The sequence below is a fragment of the Cherax quadricarinatus genome, chromosome 27 (genome assembly GCF_038502225.1).
Source record: "Cherax quadricarinatus isolate ZL_2023a chromosome 27, ASM3850222v1, whole genome shotgun sequence".
Classification (NCBI taxonomy): Eukaryota; Metazoa; Arthropoda; class Malacostraca; order Decapoda; family Parastacidae; genus Cherax; species Cherax quadricarinatus.
The window spans coordinates 33,318,889-33,338,888 of NC_091318.1; the positions used below are offsets into that span (position 1 = coordinate 33,318,889).

Below are 20,000 nucleotides of genomic sequence, written 5' to 3' on the forward strand. Positions count from 1 at the left end.
AGAACTGGACAAGATTCCAATGCTCTATTTATTCATGTAAGAGATTTTAACCATCCAATTGATTTTCAAAAAGTTGAGAAAGTAGTATCAAGCAAGTCCATGGTCGATAGGAATATAATTGAATCTTGTTTCATAAAAAGCAGTTTTGACAATAATATGAATATTTCCTTTGGTTTATATAAATTAGATCCATTTATAATTAATAGAATTTGGGTAGAATTTAATAATACACTGGACAAATAAATTGCTTGGGGGTGAGTTTTGCAAAGGACCTGTCCAAGTTGGCTCGCCGCGCGTCACGTGTTTAACCGTTGTGGGATCTGATAGTGAGGTGCTGGCCGACCCCTTATATAGCTTCCTTGGATGCTTCACTTTCATAGTTCCTTGATAATGTGAGTAGTCACGAAAGCGCTTGGAATTTCTCTATTCTTTCAGAGTGGTTGTTTTGCATATATATATATATATATATATACATATATATATATATATTATATATATATATATATATATATATATATATATATATATATATATATATATATATATATATATATATATATATATATATATATATATATATATATATATATATAAATATATATATATATATATATATATATATATATATATATATATATATATATATATATATATATATATATATATATATATACAAGGAATTCGCAAGAGCAGGCGAAATATACACAAACACTGATCTCTGGCTGAAGGAGACTCGAACCTGCGAACCTTAGAACAAGATACGCAGTGCTATACCAATCTACCCACACTGGACAATACCTTGGCGTGTAGCTTGCACTACACGTTGATCCAAGGCAGCCAGCTTTCAGGGAGAAGGCTTACAGCTTTTCAGATCATCCCCTGCATGCATCAGCCTTACTAGAGATTTTAACAATCCAAGGAATTCGCAAGAGCAGGCGAAATATACACAAACACTGATCTCTGGCTGAAGGAGACTCGAACCTACGAATCTTAGAACAAGGTACGCAGTGCTATGCCAATCTACCTACAATGGACAATACCTTGGCGTGTAGCTTGCGCTACTGTAAGCCTTCTCCCTGAAAGCTGGCTGCCTTGGATCAACGTGTAGCGCAAGCTACACGCCAAGGTATTGTCCAGTGTGGGTAGATTGGTATAATATATATATATATATATATATATATATATATATATATATATATATATATATATATATATATATGTATATATATATATATATATATATATATATATATATATATATATATATATATATATATATATACGTATATATATATATATATGCAATAAGATCACAGTAAACAGGTGATTTCAAAATATGCAAAACAACCACTCTGAAAGAATAGAGAAATTCCAAGCGCTTTCGTGACTACTCACATTATCAAGGAACTATGAAAGTGAAGCATCCAAGGAAGCTATATAAGGGGTCGGCCAGCACCTCACTATCAGATCCCACAACGGTTAAACACCGCGCGTCACGTGTTTAACCGTTGTGGGATCTGATAGTGAGGTGCTGGCTGACCCCTTATATAGCTTCCTTGGATGCTTCACTTTCATAGTTCCTTGATAATGTGAGTAGTCACGAAAGCGCTTGGAATTTCTCTATTCTTTCAGAGTGGTTGTTTTGCATATATATATATATATATATATATATATATATATATATATATATATATATATATATATATATATATATATATATATATATATATATATATATATATATATATATATATATATATATATATATATATATATATATATATATATATATATATATATATATATATATATATATATATATATATATATATATATATATATAAGCTGCAACATTAACACCCCTCCTTCAGAGTGCAGGCACTGTACTTCCCATCTCCAGGACTCAAGTCAGGCCTGCCGGTTTCCCTGAATCCCTTCATAAATGTTACTTTGCTCACACTCCAACAGCACGTCAAGTATTAAAAACCATTTGTCTCCATTCAATCCTATCAAACACGCTCACGCATGCCTGCTGGAAGTCCAAGCCCCTCGCACACAAAACCTCCTTTACCCCCTCCCTCCAACCTTTCCTAGGCCGACCCCTGCCCCTTCCACTACAGACTGATACACTCTTGAAGTCATTCTGTTTCGCTCCATTCTTTCCATATGTCCGAACCACCTCAACAACCCTTCCTCAGCCCTCTGGACAACAGTTTTGGTAATCCCGCACCTCCTCCTAACTTCCAAACTACGAATTCTCTGCATTATATTCACACCACACATTGCCCTCAGACATGACATCTCCACTGCCTCCAGCCTTCTCCTCGCTGCAACATTCATCACCCATGCTTCACACCCATATAAGAGCGTTGGTAAAACTATACTCTCATACATTCCCCTCTTTGCCTCCAAGGACAAAGTTCTATGTCTCCACAGACTCCTAAGTGCATCGCTCACCCTTTTCCCCTCATCAATTCTTTGATTCACCTCATCTTTCATAGACCCATCCGCTGACACGTCCACTCCCAAATATCTGAATACATTCACCTCCTCCATACTCTCTCCCTCCAATCTGATATCCAATCTTTCATCACCTAATATTATTGTTATCCTCATAATTTTACTCATTCCTGTATTCACTTTTAATTTTCTTCTTTTGCATATATATATATATATATATATATATATATATATATATATATATATATATATATATATATATATATATATATATATATATATATTATGTGTATTTGATATACTGTGGGTCCATAACTTACCTCACATGATATAGCATCTTGGTGTAAGTTTCTGGAGATCTTATACAATGTAAGAGTTCTTGAGGTTTCGTTCTGCAGCTCCTGGCTGTTGTGATACCATCTGGAAGACACAGAGTCACCTTACTTGGAATCTCCTTAACTTGACTACTTATAACTATAACTACTTAAACATCATTGAGTGTAATTTTTATTATTATTATTATTATTATTATTATTATTATTATTATTATTATTATTATTATTATTATTATTATTATTATTATTATTATTATTATTATCCAGAGGGCAAAGGAAGGGTTGTTGAGGTGTTTCGGACATTTAGAGAGGATGGAACAAAATAGTATAATTTGGAGGGCATATAAATCTGTAGTGGAAGTAACGGGAGGGGGGGTCGTCCTCGGAAGGGTTGAAGGGATGGGGTAGAGAAGGTTTTGTGTGCGAGGGGCTTGGACTTCCAGCAAGCGTGCGTGAGCGTGTTAAATAGGAGTGTAGACGAATGGTTTTTATAAATGACGTGCTGTTGGAGAGTGTGTAAAGTAACATTTATGAAGGGATTCAGGGAAACCTGTTAGCTGGACTTGAGTCCTGGAGGTGAGAAGTACAGTTCCTACTCTCTGAAGGAGGGCTGTTGATATGTTGCAGTTTTTATGTAAGTATGCCTCTGGTAAGGCAGTGATAGAATGAATGTTGATGAAGGTGTTTCTTCTTTTTCGGGGTCATCCTGCCTCGGCGGGAAACGGCCGATGTGTTAATAAAAAAATAAAAATTATTATTTTTGATAACTCTATGATTATTGTTGTTTATGTTATTAAACGTCATGTGTTCTCTTTAAATCTTAAATTTTACAGTTGCCAAGAGTTCAATATTCCGTTAAATAATTGGATATTCTGGCCTGCGGGAGGAAATATTTTGCATCTAATTTCGTTTTTAGCTTCAGAGAATTGTGTATGTCAAGTTCACCAGTGGATTGTAAATATCATTGTTTAGAGACAAACTCCATACTGGCTAGAGTGACTGTAGCTAACTCTTAGACTCTTTGGTCTATTCTGGCTACATCGAAAGTATTTATCCCCGACATAGCTAACTCTATCCTAGCTACAGTAATGCAACTGTCGCTGAGTAAATTAGGTCAGGACTACATTAAAGCTGGCTCAATTGTTTTCTAGTTTACAGTGCAGTAAATTGCATTATTTTCTGATTTTGGTGGATTCCTATTACTGGCTATGATAAATATGTTTAATATGATTGAAATCGGCTGTAGCTAAAAGTCATTTTTTTATTCAGTAGTTGAATACTCAAACTTAATTAGATTCGATCAAGATTGGTATTAACTTATAAATGGTGCAGTAGATGATAATCTTGCTGCTGTGGTTGGGTAAGATTGCCTGTAGGTGGAACTGCTGGAGGTGACCTTACCTGTAGGTAAGGTCTATAACACTGCTTGTAGGTCATGCTGCTGCAGATGATCTTAACTCTAGGTGATGACGGTGAGGTTGTCTGTATAGTAGATGGTGCTGTAGGAGATGAGCTTACCTGAAAGTAATGATTGAGGGGTTGTAGGTGATGCTGCAGATGATCTTACCTGTAGGTAATGATGCTGGGGTTGGCTAAGGCACTGCATATAAAGGTAGCATCATCTCCCTCGATCAGCTGCTGAGGGCGGACGTGTAGACGAACTTCAGGAGGGAAGAGAACACTCAGTTGGATCGAACTGAGGAAAGAAGTGTGAATAAGAAGTGTGTAGTGGTGAGGGATGAGAGGGATTGTGAGGTGAATGGAGGTGAGAATGAGTGAGGGTTAGAGGTGAGAGTGAGCGTTAGAAGTCATGGAATGAGAGGGCAGTGGATGTAAGAGTGACAGATGAGTGAGTGTAAGAGGAGTAAGACTGGAGTGGAAGAATGAAAGCTGAGTGTGAATGAGTAAGACAGGGAGTGAGAGGCGAGTGTCGGGGCGAGTGAGAGGCTAATGGAAGTGAAAGATAGCGAGCGGTGAGTGAAAATTAGAGACAAGTTATGGTGAGAGGTAAGAGTGGGGGTGAGAGGGGGATGGGGTGAGAGTGAGTGAATTTGAGAGTAGAGAAAAAGTGAGAAATGAGTGCTGAAAAGTGAGAGGTAAGTGTTGAAAAGTGGACGTTGGGGGCCAGAAGTGAGTGGGTATGAATCAAAATTAGAGAGAATAAGTCTTTGACTGAGGTGATTATGGGTATAAAACATGATTGATGGTGAGAGGTGAGTGAAAGTGAACGATGATAGGGAAGCAAGTGAGTAGGAGAAGAAAGATATTTAGATAAGATGTGAGTTATCATACCTGGAATTAACTAGAATATAAAAAAAATACAATTTTTGCAAAATCTTACAAGGATGCCAGAGGATATACAGAAACAATCTCACTGAGAGATTATACCGGCTCTCATGCAGTGTCTCTAAGAGATTACCTCGGTTCTCATACGGTCTCTCTGAGAGATTACCTTGGCTCTCAAACTAAACTTTCAGGGTTGACAGACACCCACACAGCATCTAGAGGACACTAATACAAAGTTACTTACGACACACAGGACATATTCTCTAGACCCCTAAAGAAGGTTTCTCTAAGGGACGAACCTGTCTTACCACTGATGGAATATTTCAATAATAATAGAAACTGGTGAGGCAGTGTGAAACATTATACAGGAGGTAGAGAAGAACACTGTTGTAAATTAAATGTCACTACAGTCATTAAGTGAAGAAAGACGAGAAGTGCGTGGAAAAAAAGTGAACAAAAGGAGATAGAAGAATTGTTATCAACTACAATAAGAGAAGCAACAAAAAATAATGTACTTAGTAGGATTGTAAGACAGAATAGACTACGTTAGTAAGAGAGAGAATTTTTGAATCAGTAGCTGTTACAGTCAGGTACTAAACAGGAAATGAGATGATGTAGGTAACAGCTCTTAGCTTGCCAGTAAAGTTAGGAATCCTTAACCTGTAAATAGCTTGTCGATAAAGCTAGGGATCCTTAACCTAACCTTGTCAAACCCTGCGTAAAAAAAAAAAAAAAAAAAAAAAAACTTTGATAATCAGATGTGAGAGAATATCTCTACAAAAAGATCGGGCAAATGAGAAGAGAAAAGAGCTAAGCTTTAGGGGGGAAAAATTAGGAAGAAAGCCACAGAACCATGGGTAGAGAAACACGATCTGATGCCCTGAGAGGAACAGCCCGTATGACAGATCTTCCACACCCTCCACTTAACTTTTTCTTTTCCCACTACATAATATTCCTGTCTCTTCCCAAGTGTTTGCCACCTCAACTTTTCCCTCATTGCTTGTGTTAACATTCTGTAAACAGAAAAACAAGCAGCACTTTCCAACACCATTACTGTCAACCCCACTTCACTTCCCGTCTTATTTACCCTACCAGGCATCCTCTCCCTCCCATTCCATTCTTCGTCTCCCTTTCATCCCAGCCTTCCTCTCTCTCTCTCATCCCAGCCTTCCACTCCATCCCATCCCATTCTTCCACTCCCTTCCATCCCATACTTCCTCTCCCTCCCATCCCATTCTTCTCCCTCTCATACCACCATTCCTCTCACTCCCTCCCATCCCCTTCGCAGCTCGCTTCCTATTCTTACCCCATTAATCCTGTCTCCCTCCATTTCTCCGATTTCTTTCCTTCCATTTTCCTTGCTTCTACGCCTCCCTTCCCTGTTACTTCCTATTCTAGTTTCTCTCTTTTCCCTACACTTACACATCTCTCGCTTCTCCCTTCTTCTGTTTCCACTGAACACCAAAAATCTTGATATCACAGAGTACCAGAAGAGTGTCCAGATATTAAAAATATTATAATGATGAACTCACTGGAATAATAGACACTGTACTATTATTGTAAGGAATTTGTAAAGTTTTGAGTACCAGGAAGATCTGATTCCGATAAATTTAGCGACTCTATAGGAGATAAAATATGGACTAGGGCTCACAGGAAGACACTTAGGAGACACAAGGAAAAACACCACAGGGCACAAGAAAAGACCAGAGGACAATAGGAAAATAGTCATGAAGGCAGATAAAAAGGAAATTAACTGAAAGGTCTGTTATTAATATGGGAGATCAAGAACACAGGGAGTAGCTGAAGAAAACTGAATTGCAAAATGTTTAATCCAATATATGAAGAAAAACAACTGAAATACATGCTAGGGACGCAGCAGCATGATGAGACTTAAGTTTCGTTGGATGAATATTTGGTTGAGGTGGAAGCGGATAAATGAGAACTGGAAATTAACCAAACTACCGAGTTAGTAGAACAAAAATGCTTCTACATGACCATAATTTTCAAGGGGTGGACCGGTAAGCCAGCGGAAGGCCTCGGTCAGATGACCAAAAACTCCAAAGGCAGGTCATTATCTAAGACCCGCGTCAGGAAACATTTGTCCTGTTTCCTGAAGAACCTTACCTAACCTAACCTAACTACCGAAAAGAACGTTGTGAGGGATGGGTCCACAAGGTTAAGGTCAGAACAGAGAGGAGGACGTAAACATACTCGGTTCATCTCAGTCAGGTGGTGCAAATGTAAAATAACGAGTCTTAAACTTTATCAGAACTGCAAACACAACTGTTTCCCATAAGCGATTGTTAAAATAATTAAGGAGCAATCAGAGACACGTGAAAGTGCTAACATACATCAAGGAATGTTTAAAAAACAGAAAACAAGTGAATAGGAAAGAATAATGAAGGATGCTCCCTTAAGATCAATACATAAACTGTTATTCTTCTTTGTTAATGTAATGACATGTTTACCACTGGAAGTCGAGACAATGATATCAGACAATCCTCTTTAGTCTGCCACTCAGCCAGGTTGGCTGAGTGGCAGACTTCCACGGACACTGGTCGTGACCACTCATGCTCTGAGTAGGTCTTGACTCCATTTTTACTCTGATATTTTTCTTCATTAACATTGTACATAATGTAAATATTGGTGACAGAATAGATTGCTAAAGAAATCTACCTCTGTCTTGTTTGCCTTGCCCATGCTCTGCTCTGTTGATTCCTTGTTTTGCTGACTTAATTACGACCAGGTACTACGGACCTTAAGACTACCACCTGTGTTAGAAATATGTGGATAGTAGGTCCAGCCAACATGTGAATTTCCACTGTTTTGTTCATTAGTATAAGTGAGGTAGATCACTGCTGTTTCCAAAATTCTGCATATAGTCATGTCGTTCTCGTGGTATAACTGAGGAGCTCATATGACAACGAATGTTGCGTTGCACTTCGCATGCATTGTTAGCTATATCCCTATTCCAGGCATATTCATGCTCATAAAAGCGTGTCTGAAGATCTCGGCTGACATCCCGAACACAGAATTTATCAAAATGCACATATGAACACTTCAAAACATTTACGGAGGAATCATTTCGCCACAAGTGGCTTATTTAGGACTGAATAAACCTCTTGTGGTGAAAACGTTTCCTCAATCAATTTTTTGAGCTCTACATATGCATCTTCTTCCACATACTCCTGCTGGAATCACCATATCTCTCAGTCATAGCATTTATGGCGTCCACTGTACTGTATGCTGTACTCTCACCGTCCCAGTAGGTATGTGTTTCGGGTTTCTGGTGATTGATGTGATACTTTTAATAGGTTTGCTGCATTCATGTTGTGTTCTCGGAGAACTGGGGCGATAGTGATGAAGTAAGAACCAGTCGTCAGTCAATGTTGGTATCCTCTGTTGGTGCGCTGTGTATGAGGAAAAGTTTATGATTTCTGGGGTGAACAATATGTGTTGGGAACTGTAATTTGTCATATTCCTCTGCAATGTTTTCAAGTACATCAATGGTACCATAGATCGACAAGTGTATCAACAAGATACAGTATGCGGTTTATGGCATTTTATTGAGAAGACATTTCGTCCACCTGGAAATTGATTAATCTTTCCTGGTGGACGAAACGTCTTGACAATAAAATTCCTTAAACCGCACATTGTTTCTTATTAGCATCAACATTTCCTTGTTCTCCTGAAAGAAATTCTTCAGTTCTAACCCGGATTGCTTAGAGGAACATACCAATGACAACTCTTCGCTTGGATTTGAGGTCAAGGTGGGTGTGGCTTCTCTGTATACTTTGCGATTTGGAGTATACCCATCTTTGAAGATTGAGACACTTATGCAACATATGGGAATCTTGTCCATTCTTTGGACGAACACCTACCTAGACTAGTGGATGGTTCCACTTGACTCCGCCTCCTCCTGCTTCGCCTCATCTGACAACAGTATATAAGCCACTTCTACGGTCCTATGCTGTACTTTCTACAAGATTGATGGACTGAACACATCGACTCAGGGGTGAGGGACTGATTACCTCAAACTCCTCCTCTCCTTACACCCTTCTGATTTGTATTGGACTAATGAAGCCACTGTGTGGCAAAACGTTTCTTCAGTAAAGATTCCCATATGTTGCATAAGTGTCTCAATCTTCAGCTTGTCGGTTTTAAATCATTTATCACAAATTCTTCATCGTTATCCCACATAACATAAGAATGGAGGAACACTGCAGGTCTACTCATATACTTGTCCAATCTCTTTTTAAAGCTACCCTAGGGCCTAGACTCCATCACCCTACTCGGAAGATTGTCACATGCAGTTTCAGATCCAACCTACCGGGCATTCTCCACCTGACTTCATCCTATAAATACTCACGTGCCTTTCACCCAGGTTGATCTGTTTGTGATTTGATAAAGCCCACTCTAGGGGAGAAACGTTGTCAATCAAGGATCATATTATACTGTTTATGTGTTTATTTTTCTTTAAGCGCACAACCTCCTCTCACCAATGCTTGACCTTAATTATACCTGACCTCACCTGCACCACAACTCGCAGTTTTATGACCATACATGTGACCAGTCTCTCGCAACCTGACCTCAGTGTGCTAGTTTGCACAGTATGGAAGGTGTATTTGCTGCTCCATTTATGCTTGATAATCCCCAGCTATTCATGAAACTTGGTTTCACAATTCTCTTCTACCTGTGTGTTTATTTCCATTTGGTCTTTTTCCATTATCTACAACGAAGCCGCCATCATGGGTTCAAGACCTACCCAGTCCGTAATTAACAAAAACGAAAATGGAAACAGAGTAAATAAGAAAGGAGGAGCACTAAGGTAGGCCTACTGGCTCGTGCCTGACATTTAAGAACATAAAGAGTAAACACTGCAGCAGGCTTACTGGCCCATGCGAGGCAGGTTTAAGCCACCTCCGGCTTAAACCACTGAATCACCTAGTCAGGTCAGATCACATCCACTTAAGGAAGGAGCTGGGCATCAGACCTACTAGCATAAGCTAGTCAGGTTCAACTCACACTCACTCATGTATTTATCCAACCTATTTTTAAAACTGCTAAACGTCTTAGCTTCTATGACGGTACTCGGGAGTTTGTTCCACTCATCCACAACTCTATTACCAAACCAGTGCTTTCCTATATCCTTCCTGAATCTGAGTTTTTCCAACTTAAAACCATTGCTGCGAGTCCTGTCTAGGCTAGATATTTTTAGCACGCTATTTACATCCCCTTTATTTATTCCTGTTTTCCATTTATACTCCTCAATCATATCCCTCCCCCCTAAATCTACGCTTTTCTAGAGAGTGCAGATTCAGGGCTCTCATCTAACACACGCAGACCACACACTCATGTACCTGTCTAACCTTCATTTAGAGTTCTGTGAAGCTACTCGGGAGATTTTATTCTACTTATGCAGAACTCTATTGACAAACAATGCTTTCGTTTCTATTTTTTCCGACACAAACTCGTCGTTGAGAGTCCTGGTGAGTGAAGGTGACCTACCTGATGAGGGGGGAGGTGAGGGCCTGGTTGGAGGTGAGACAGGTGACAGTGGAGTTGTGGTGTGACCGTCGTGGTGTGAAGGAGAGACGGGAGCGGACAGTGACTCTCTTCCCATCTGGCATGGCCTCCGTGGCCAGCACGGCGCCTGTCCTTATGTTCTCACGGCGGTTGTCGTCAACCCACTGAATCTATGATAGGAAGATATGAAAGTAGGGGGTTATTGGTTCTCAGTTCGGTTGCTGGGGTTCATTGGGTGTTATTGGGGCTCAATGAGGGTTATTAATTCTCAGTAGAAAATTGTCTATTTCCCAGTTCCCTCCGAGATAAAAAGTTATCCGTTTTGTGCATAACTCGTCTCCTGTACTTCATTGCACGCGACTGGGATAGTGCAGGGATTAGGTGCAGAGATTAGTGCAAATCAGATTAGGTGTTCACAAGTCACCATATGGAAATTAGTGTCCCACTTTCTTCAATAAAAATGACAAATTAAGATATATACATTCCTGTCTAATTTAAATCTTTCATTAAGAAACGTCAGTATTAAAGCTAAACTGAGGAGGTCTTCTCTTGTTATCTCAGAGAGACAATTAACCTAGAAAAAAAATTCAGCAACTTAAACCTGAAGGCGCACTGAAGTTGTATTATCAAGGCTTCAGTGTTGAAGTGCTGAAGCTAATCGGATGAAATACTCATAAATCATCACATGAAAAACAGCTTTTCAGTTTTACCAGTTTCTTTCAAATATACAAACTGGGACTTACACAAGCCAAATTTAGTTCGGTTTTTAAGGAAGTAGGTAAAATTCTAAGTTTTAGTTACTTTCTTTGTGAATACTTTATCATGCAAATTTTAAAGTGATTGTGAGAGCTCGTAAATGTTACGTGAACACTAAAGTGCACTGTGAAGATTTAACATAAGATAACCCAAAAAAAGTCAACCACTGTGACTTATTTCTAACTAGAAGAGACATTCTCTAATTATGTCACAAAAAATAGCTAATATAACTGGCTCCCTATGACTTAAACAACCTGAAAACAATAGATTTTTTTCCATTTAGGACAAATCAATAAAATATTAAAACTGAGGCGAAGCATTTCCCAGTTATTGCCCAGAATCCCAGAAAATTTCCGCCCACACAGCCATTAATCATGAAGAATTTCATCCATTTCATATCATACATCAGCCACTTAAGACTGAAGGTCATCACAATTATATTATAACCAAAGGGGAGCTTTAAACCCTTAGGTGTCACATAGCGTCTGTGGAATGGGAAGCATTCAGATTCGATCCAAGCAAGGAAAGGATAAGTTCAGTTCCTTGGATCAAGAGACCCTTAAGAGGACCATGAAGGTACACCGTGCAAAGTGCTACAAGTCTTCGGAGCCATTCCAGCATCCTGGAAATGCCTCCTGCAGAGTTGGCTACAGGGAACCTACGCATGCTGATAGTTCCAAGAATCTTAACCAAGTTACTATACACCAGAGTTAAATTTTGAAGCTGATTGGACGATGCGGTTCTCGAGTTCTGAGTGAAATGAAAATGAAAAATTGGAGGGAAAGAGAAAAGAAAAGAATCCAAGCAACTATTTGAAGATTCTCCTTCAGGGATACCTAATTGCTTTTTTTTATTATTTACCTGTGTCGTCTTACATTTGAGTGCTGAAACCACAATGGACTGTTAGGTAATATTTACTGTTTACGGCTAAGTAATTGACAGATCAGTTAAGGAAGACAGATGACTATCGTGATGGGTTAGAAAATCCCACATCAAATATTATCTTCCCTGGAGCTTTCAATCTCCCACATGTAAAATGGAAGATAACTCAACACAACGTTATACCAGAAATAGTTCCTGGAAGCGCCCTGGCTCAACAGGTATATATCAGGAATTAATAAGGCTTTGTGATAAGTTTGCATTAAACCAACAGATAACTGATCCCACTGGAAATAAGAATATACTGGATTTGATATTCACAAACAACAAGGAACTAATCAGAGACATAACAATCACAAAAAAACAATATACTATAATCACAACATCATAGAAGTACAAACGAGTATTAACTCAGGGTTTGGGAGCTACGGGCAATTTAGTAAGTTTAATTTCAACAACCAGAGAATTGACTCGGGCAAAATAAACCAAGAACTATCAGACATATCCTGGGAAACAAACATGAGCATTAAATATCCTAACCACTGCCTGGAGAAGTTGAATACACAAGCATACAAGGTAATTGTTAAATATGTACCATTGAGGAAACGTAGAAAATCAAATATAGAGACAGAATGTCGGAGATGATACAAAAGAAGAAAAAGGGTTACCAACTTGCTTAAAAACATAAATATGCCGCAACGAAGGAAAGACTGTCTTAGCCAAGAGATCACTGATATAAAACAAATTCTCAGGATGTCTTACCAAACAGAAGAAGCACACAGGGAAAACAAGACCATCCAGGATATTGCAAGAAACTCAAAATACTTTATTCATATGCAAAATCCAAGGTCAGAATAACCTGAAGAATTGAAAGGAGATTCGTATACTGATGATCAACAGGAAATGAGCTATATGACAGCAAGGTAGAGAATGCTGAAAACTTTTTCAGTCCATCGGAAGGCCGTGCAGACCAACTAACTAACATTAGTACTAATACCATATAACTCGAAAGAGAAAATTGAAAACATGCCCATTCACTCAGCACCTGGACCAGATTCATAGGATTCACTATTTATAAAACAGTGCAAAGTACCACTAGTAAGAGACCTCAGTATTCTTTTGACAAAGAGCCTAGATCTAAGTGAAATACCGAACATCTTAAAGAGTGCAGACATAGCTCCCTCGCATAAGGGAGGTAGTAGAGCACTACCTAAAAATTACAGATCAGTAGCCCTAACTTCTCACATCATAAAAGTCTTCGAGAGAGTGATGAGTTGTCAGATTACAAAATTCATGGAACAGCAAAATCCACATAATCCAAACCAGCATGGTTTAAGAGACGAACGATCATGCCTGTCACAGCTGCTGAACCACTATGACATAATTAAGGGGGCGTAAGAAGGCAACAAAAACGCAACTGTTATATACACAGACCTGTCAAAGACATTTAACAAATGCGATCATGGGGTAACTGCGCACAAAAAGTGGTACAAGGTGGTACAAAGACTTAGTAGGAGTCCGGCTCCGGGGCCACGAACGCACTTACCGAAGCCACTTCCTTCTGATGTTCTGATAAGATTATCATTTGCATATCATTCTTGACACAAAGGCAATTTTTGCGATTGTAAGCATCTGTATGCAAATGTCTGGACGTAGGCAGATGGATTTTAGGGTTCCTTACACACAGAACAAAAACAGAAGTAGTAGTAAACAGAGCAAAATCCAGCACCAGTGATGTATAAAGCTCAGTTTCCCAAGGCACTGTCCTGGCACCTCTGCTGTTTCTTATCTTCATAGCAGAAATAGATTAAAACACCAGTCACAGTTTTGTATCATCATTTGCGGATGACACTAAAATTTACATGAAAATCACCTCTGTAGAAAATACTGAAAAATTATAGGAAGATGTAAGCAGGATTTTCCAGTGGACAGTGTAGAACAACACAATGTTTAATGGTGATAAGTTCCAGGTATGGCATGAATGAAGAACTCAAAAGGAACAATGTTTACAGAATTCAAAAGGATCGTCAGATAGAACGAAAGGAACACGTGAAAGACCTGTGAATAACTATGTCAGCTGACCTTCCTATCATAGAACAAAATAAGGCAAAGGTCACCACATCCAGGAGGATGACCGGGTGGGTAATGAGAACCTTTAAACCAAGAAAAATAGTGCCAATGGTGACACTTTAAATCGCTCGTGCTCCATCATTTGGAATATTGCTCAAGTGTTGACGGCCCCGTTCAAGGCAGGAGAAATATCAGAACTTGAATAAGTACAGAGATCGTTTACGGCTCACATAGAGCAAATAAAGTACTTAAATTACTGGAACACCTTAAAGACTAAAATATGTAATCATTAGAGGGGAGGAGAGATATACACGATAATATATATTTGGAATGTGATTGAGGGCCTTGTCCCTAATCTACACACTGCAATAACAACATACTAGAGCAAGAGATAGGGTAGCAAGTGCAAGATAAACCCAGTGAAAACCAAGGGAGCAGTGAGCATAATAAGGAAACACTGTATCAACATTCTTGTTCCAAGATTATTCAACAATTTACCAGAAGATATCGGAAACAACTACTGGGAGAATTATAGAAGTCTACAAGAGGAAACTAGACAACTGTCTTCACCTGGTGCCAGATCAACAAGCTGTGATGGATATGTGGGGCTGCGGGTCACCAGCAGCAACAGGCAGGCAAGCACCAGACGAGCCTGGCCCATGGCCGGGCTCCGACTGAGGAAAACTCTTGGAGCTCATCGAAAGGATATACTAGGAACTTCAACATACAGCCTGTGAGCTACAATATACAGATGGCCAGCAGATACTAGTAGCTACAATACACAAGTGGCAACCATATGCTAGTAGCTACAATACACAGGTGGCAACCATATGCTAGTAGCTACAATACACAGGTGGCCACCATATACTAGTAGCTACAATACACAGGTGGCAACCATATGCTAGTAGCTACAATACACAGGTGGCCACCATATACTAGTAGCTACAATACACAGGTGGCAACCATATGCTAGTAGCTACAATACACAGGTGGTCACCATATACTAGTAGCTGCAATACACAGGTGGCAACCATATGCTAGTAGCTACAATACACAGATGGCCAGCATATACTAGTAGCTACAATACACAGGTGGCAACCATATGCTAGTAGCTACAATACACAGGTGGCAATCATATGCTAGTAGCTACAATACACAGGTGGCAACCATATACTAGTAGCTACAATACACAGGTGGCAATCATATGCTAGTAGCTACAATACACAGGTGGTCACCATATACTAGTAGCTACAATACACAGGTGGCAACCATATGCTAGTAGCTACAATACACAGGTGGCAATCATATGCTAGTAGCTACAATACACAGGTGGTCACCATATACTAGTAGCTGCAATACACAGGTGGCCACAATATACTAGTAGCTACAATACACAGGTGGTCACCAAATGCTAGTAGTTACAATACACAGGTGGCAATCATATGCTAGTAGCTACAATACACAGGTGGTCACCAAATACTAGTAGCTAGAATACACAGAGGGATACCATATGCTAGTAGCTACTACACACAGGTGGCCACTATATACTAGTAGCTACAATACACAGGTGGCCACAATATGTTAGTAGCTACAATTCACTGGTGGCCACAATATGCTAGTTGCTGCAGTACACAGGTAGTCTCCATATGTTAGTAGTTACAATACTCAGGTGGCCTCCATATGCTAGTAGGCACAATAAACAGGTGGCCAACATATGCTAGTAGCTACAGTACACAAATGGCGACCATATGCTAGCTGCTGCAATACACACGTGGCCTTCATATGCTAGTAGGTAAAATACACAGATGGCCAACATATGGTAGTAGCTACAATAAATATGTGGTCTCCATATGCTAGTATCCACAATACACAGGTGGAAACCACATGCTAGTAGATACAATACACAGATGGCCACCATATGCTAGTAGGGACAATAAACAGGTGGACACCATATGCTAGAAGCCACAATACACAGGTGGCCACCATATGCTAGTTGCTGCAATACACAGGTGGACACCATATGCTAATATCTACAATAAACAGTTGGCCACCATATGCTAGTAGCCACAATGAAAAGGTGGACACCATATGCTAGTAGAGACAATACTGAGGTGGCAATCATATGCTAGTAGCCACAATACACAGGTGACCACCATATGCTAGCAGCCACAATAAACAGGTGGCCACCATATGCTAGTAGCCACAATACACAGGTGGCTACTGGATACGAATAGCCACAGTACACAGGTGGCCACCATATGCTAGAAACCACAATGCATAAGCGGCCTCCAAATGCTAGTACCCACAACACACATGTGGCCACGATATGCTAGTAGCCACAACATACATGTGGCCACCATATGCTAGTAGCCACATCATACAGTTGGCCTGCATATGCTAATAGCCACAAAACACAGGTGGCCACCATAAACTAGTAGCTACAATACACAGGTGGCCACCATATGCTAGTAGTTACAATATACAGGTGGCCACCATATGCTAGTAGCCACAATATACAGGTGGCCACCATATGCTACTAGCCACTACACACATGTGGTCACAATATGCTAGTAGCCACAATACACAGGTGGCCACCATAAGCTAGTACCCAAAACACACGCGTGCCCAAAATATATCAGTAGCTACAAAACGTAGGTGGCCACCATATGCAGGTAGCAACAATACACAGGTGGCCACCAAATGCTAGTAGCCTCAATACACAGGTGGCCACAATATGCTAGTAACTACAATATACAGGTGGCCACAATATGCTAGCAGTCACAATACACAGGTGCCCACCATATGCTAGTAGCTACAATATACAGGTGGCCACCATACGCTACTAGCCACTACACACATGTGGCCACAATGTGCAAGTTGTCACAATACAAAGGTGGCCACAATATGCTAGTAGCCACAATACACAGGTGGCTACCATATGCTAGTAGCTACAATACACATGTGGCCACAATATGCTAGTAGCTACAATACACAGGTGGCCAAAATATGCTAGTATTCACAATACATAGATGGCCACAATATGCTAGTAGCCACAATACACAGGTGGCTGCCATATTCTAGTAGCCACAAATTACAGGTGGCCACAATATGCTAGTAGCTACATTACACAGGTGGCCACCATATGCTAGTAGCTACAATACACAGATGGCCACCATATGCTAATAGCCACAATACACAGATTGCTATAATATGCTAGAAGCTACAATACACAGGTGACCACAATATGCTAGTGGCCACAATTCACAGGTGGCCACCATATGCAAGTAGTCACAATACACAGGTGGCCACAATATAATTGTAGCCACAACAAACAGGTGGCCACCATATGCTAGTGGCCACAATACACAGGTGACCACCATATGCTAGTAGCCACAATACACAGGTGGCCACCATGTGCTGGTAGCCCCAATATACAGATGGCCACCATATGCTAGAAGCCACAATACATAGGTGGCCACCATATGCTAGTAGCCACAATACACAGGTGGCCACCACATGTTAGTAGCCACAATACACAGGTGGCCACCATATGCTAGTAGCCACAATACACAGGTGGCCACCATATGCAAGTAGCCACAATACACAGGTGGCCACCATATGCTAGTAGCCACAAGACACACGTGTCCACAATATGATAGCAGCTACAATACAAATGTGGCTACCCTATGCTAGAAGCCACAATGCACAGATGGCCACCATAAGCTAGTAGCTACAATACACAGGTGGCTACCATATGCTAGAAGCCACAATGCACAGGTGGCCACCATATGCTAGTAGCCACAATACACAGGTGGCCACCATATGCTAGTAGCCACAGTACACAGGTGACAATCATATGCTAGTAGCTACAATATACAGGTGGCCACCATATTCTACTAGCCAGTACACACATATGGCCACAATATGCTAGTAGCTACAACACACAGGTGGCCACAATATGCTAGTAGCCACATTACACAGGTGGCCACCATATACTAGTAGCCACAACACACACGTGTGGCCACAAGGTACTAGTACCTAAAGTACACAGGTGGCCACCATATGTTAGCAGCCACAATACACAGGTGGCCACAATATGCTAGCAACCACAATACACAGGTGGCCACAATATGCTAGTAGCCACAATACACAGGTGGCCACAATATGCTAGTAGCCACAATACACAGTTGGCCACAATATGCCAGTAGCCACAATACAGAGGTGGCCACAATATGCTAGTAGCCACAATACACAGTTGGCCACAATATGCTAGTAGCCACAATACAGAGGTGGCCACAATATGCTAGTAGCCACAATACACAGGTGGCCACAATATGCTAGTAGCCACAATACACAGGTGGCCACAATATACTAGTAGCCACAATACACAGGTGGCCACAATATGCTAGTAGCCACAATACACAGGTGGCCACAATATGCTAGTAGCCACAATACAGAGGTGGCCACAATATGCTAGTAGCCACAATACACAGGTGGCCACAATATGCTAGTAGCCACAATACACAGGTGGCCACAATATGCTAGTAGCCACAATACACAGGTGGCCACAATATGCTAGTAGCCACAATACACAGGTGGCCACAATATGCTAGTAGCCACAATACACAGGTGGCCACAATATGCTAGTAGCCACAATACACAGGTGGCCACAATATGCTAGTAGCCACAATACACAGGTGGCCACAATATGCTAGTAGCCACAATACACAGGTGGCCACAATATGCTAGTAGCCACAATACAGGTGGCCACAATATGCTAGTAGCCACAATACACAGGCAGCCACATATGCTAGTAGCCACAATACACAGGTGGCCACAATATGCTAGTAGCCACAATACAGAGGTGGCCACAATATGCTAGTAGCCACAATACACAGGTGGCCACAATATGCTAGTAGCCACAATACAGAGGTGGCCACAATATGCTAGTAGCCACAATACAGAGGTGGCCACAATATGCTAGTAGCCACAGTACACAGGTGGCCACAATATGCTAGTAGCCACAATACACAGGTGGCCACAATATGCTAGTAGCCACAATACACAGGTGGCCACAATATGCTAGTAGCCACAATACACAGGTGGCCACAATATGCTAGTAGCCACAATACACAGGTGGCCACAATATGCTAGTAGCCACAATACCCAGGTGGCCACAATATGCTAGTAGCCACAATACACAGTTATGCTAGTAGCCACAATACACAGGTGGCCACAATATGTTATTTAGATAATAATTTTCACTGCACTATAAAACCAGAATATCTCTGTTAATTGAGAAGCCATAAATATTTAATAAATTACAAGTTATTATAGTGTTAAGATGCCAGACTGGCACCTAGCAGTGTGGTCCAGACAGACTGGCACCTAGCAGTGTGGTCCAGACAGACTGGCGCCTAGCACTGTGGTCCAGACAGACTGTCACCTAACAGTGTGGTCCAGACAGACTGGCACCTAGCAGTGTGGTCCAGACAGACTGGCACCTAGCAGTGTGGTCCAGACAGACTGGCGCCTAGCAGTGTGGTCCAGACAGACTGGCGCCTAGCAGTGTGGTCCAGACAGACTGGCACCTAGCAGTGTGGTCCAGACAGACTGGCGCCTAGCAGTGTGGTCCAGACAGACTGGCGCCTAGCAGTGTGGTCCAGACAGACTGGCGCCTAGCAGTGT

At 40.7% G+C, this 20,000-nt stretch overlaps 1 protein-coding gene across 2 annotated transcripts in view; it reads right to left on the reverse strand.

Annotated features, from left to right (window-relative positions):
* The window catches only part of LOC128691076 (irregular chiasm C-roughest protein), a 203,809-nt gene that overhangs the window by 147,398 nt on the left and 36,411 nt on the right, over window positions 1-20,000 (reverse strand). For both annotated transcript variants that reach the window (XM_053779871.2, XM_053779870.2), the window contains exons 4-6: window positions 10,590-10,777; window positions 4,363-4,491; window positions 2,781-2,880 (exon numbers count right to left, since the gene is read on the reverse strand). In XM_053779871.2, coding sequence (XP_053635846.2) covers window positions 2,781-2,880; window positions 4,363-4,491; window positions 10,590-10,777 — 417 coding nt within the window. The remainder of the gene's footprint in view (window positions 1-2,780; window positions 2,881-4,362; window positions 4,492-10,589; window positions 10,778-20,000) is intronic.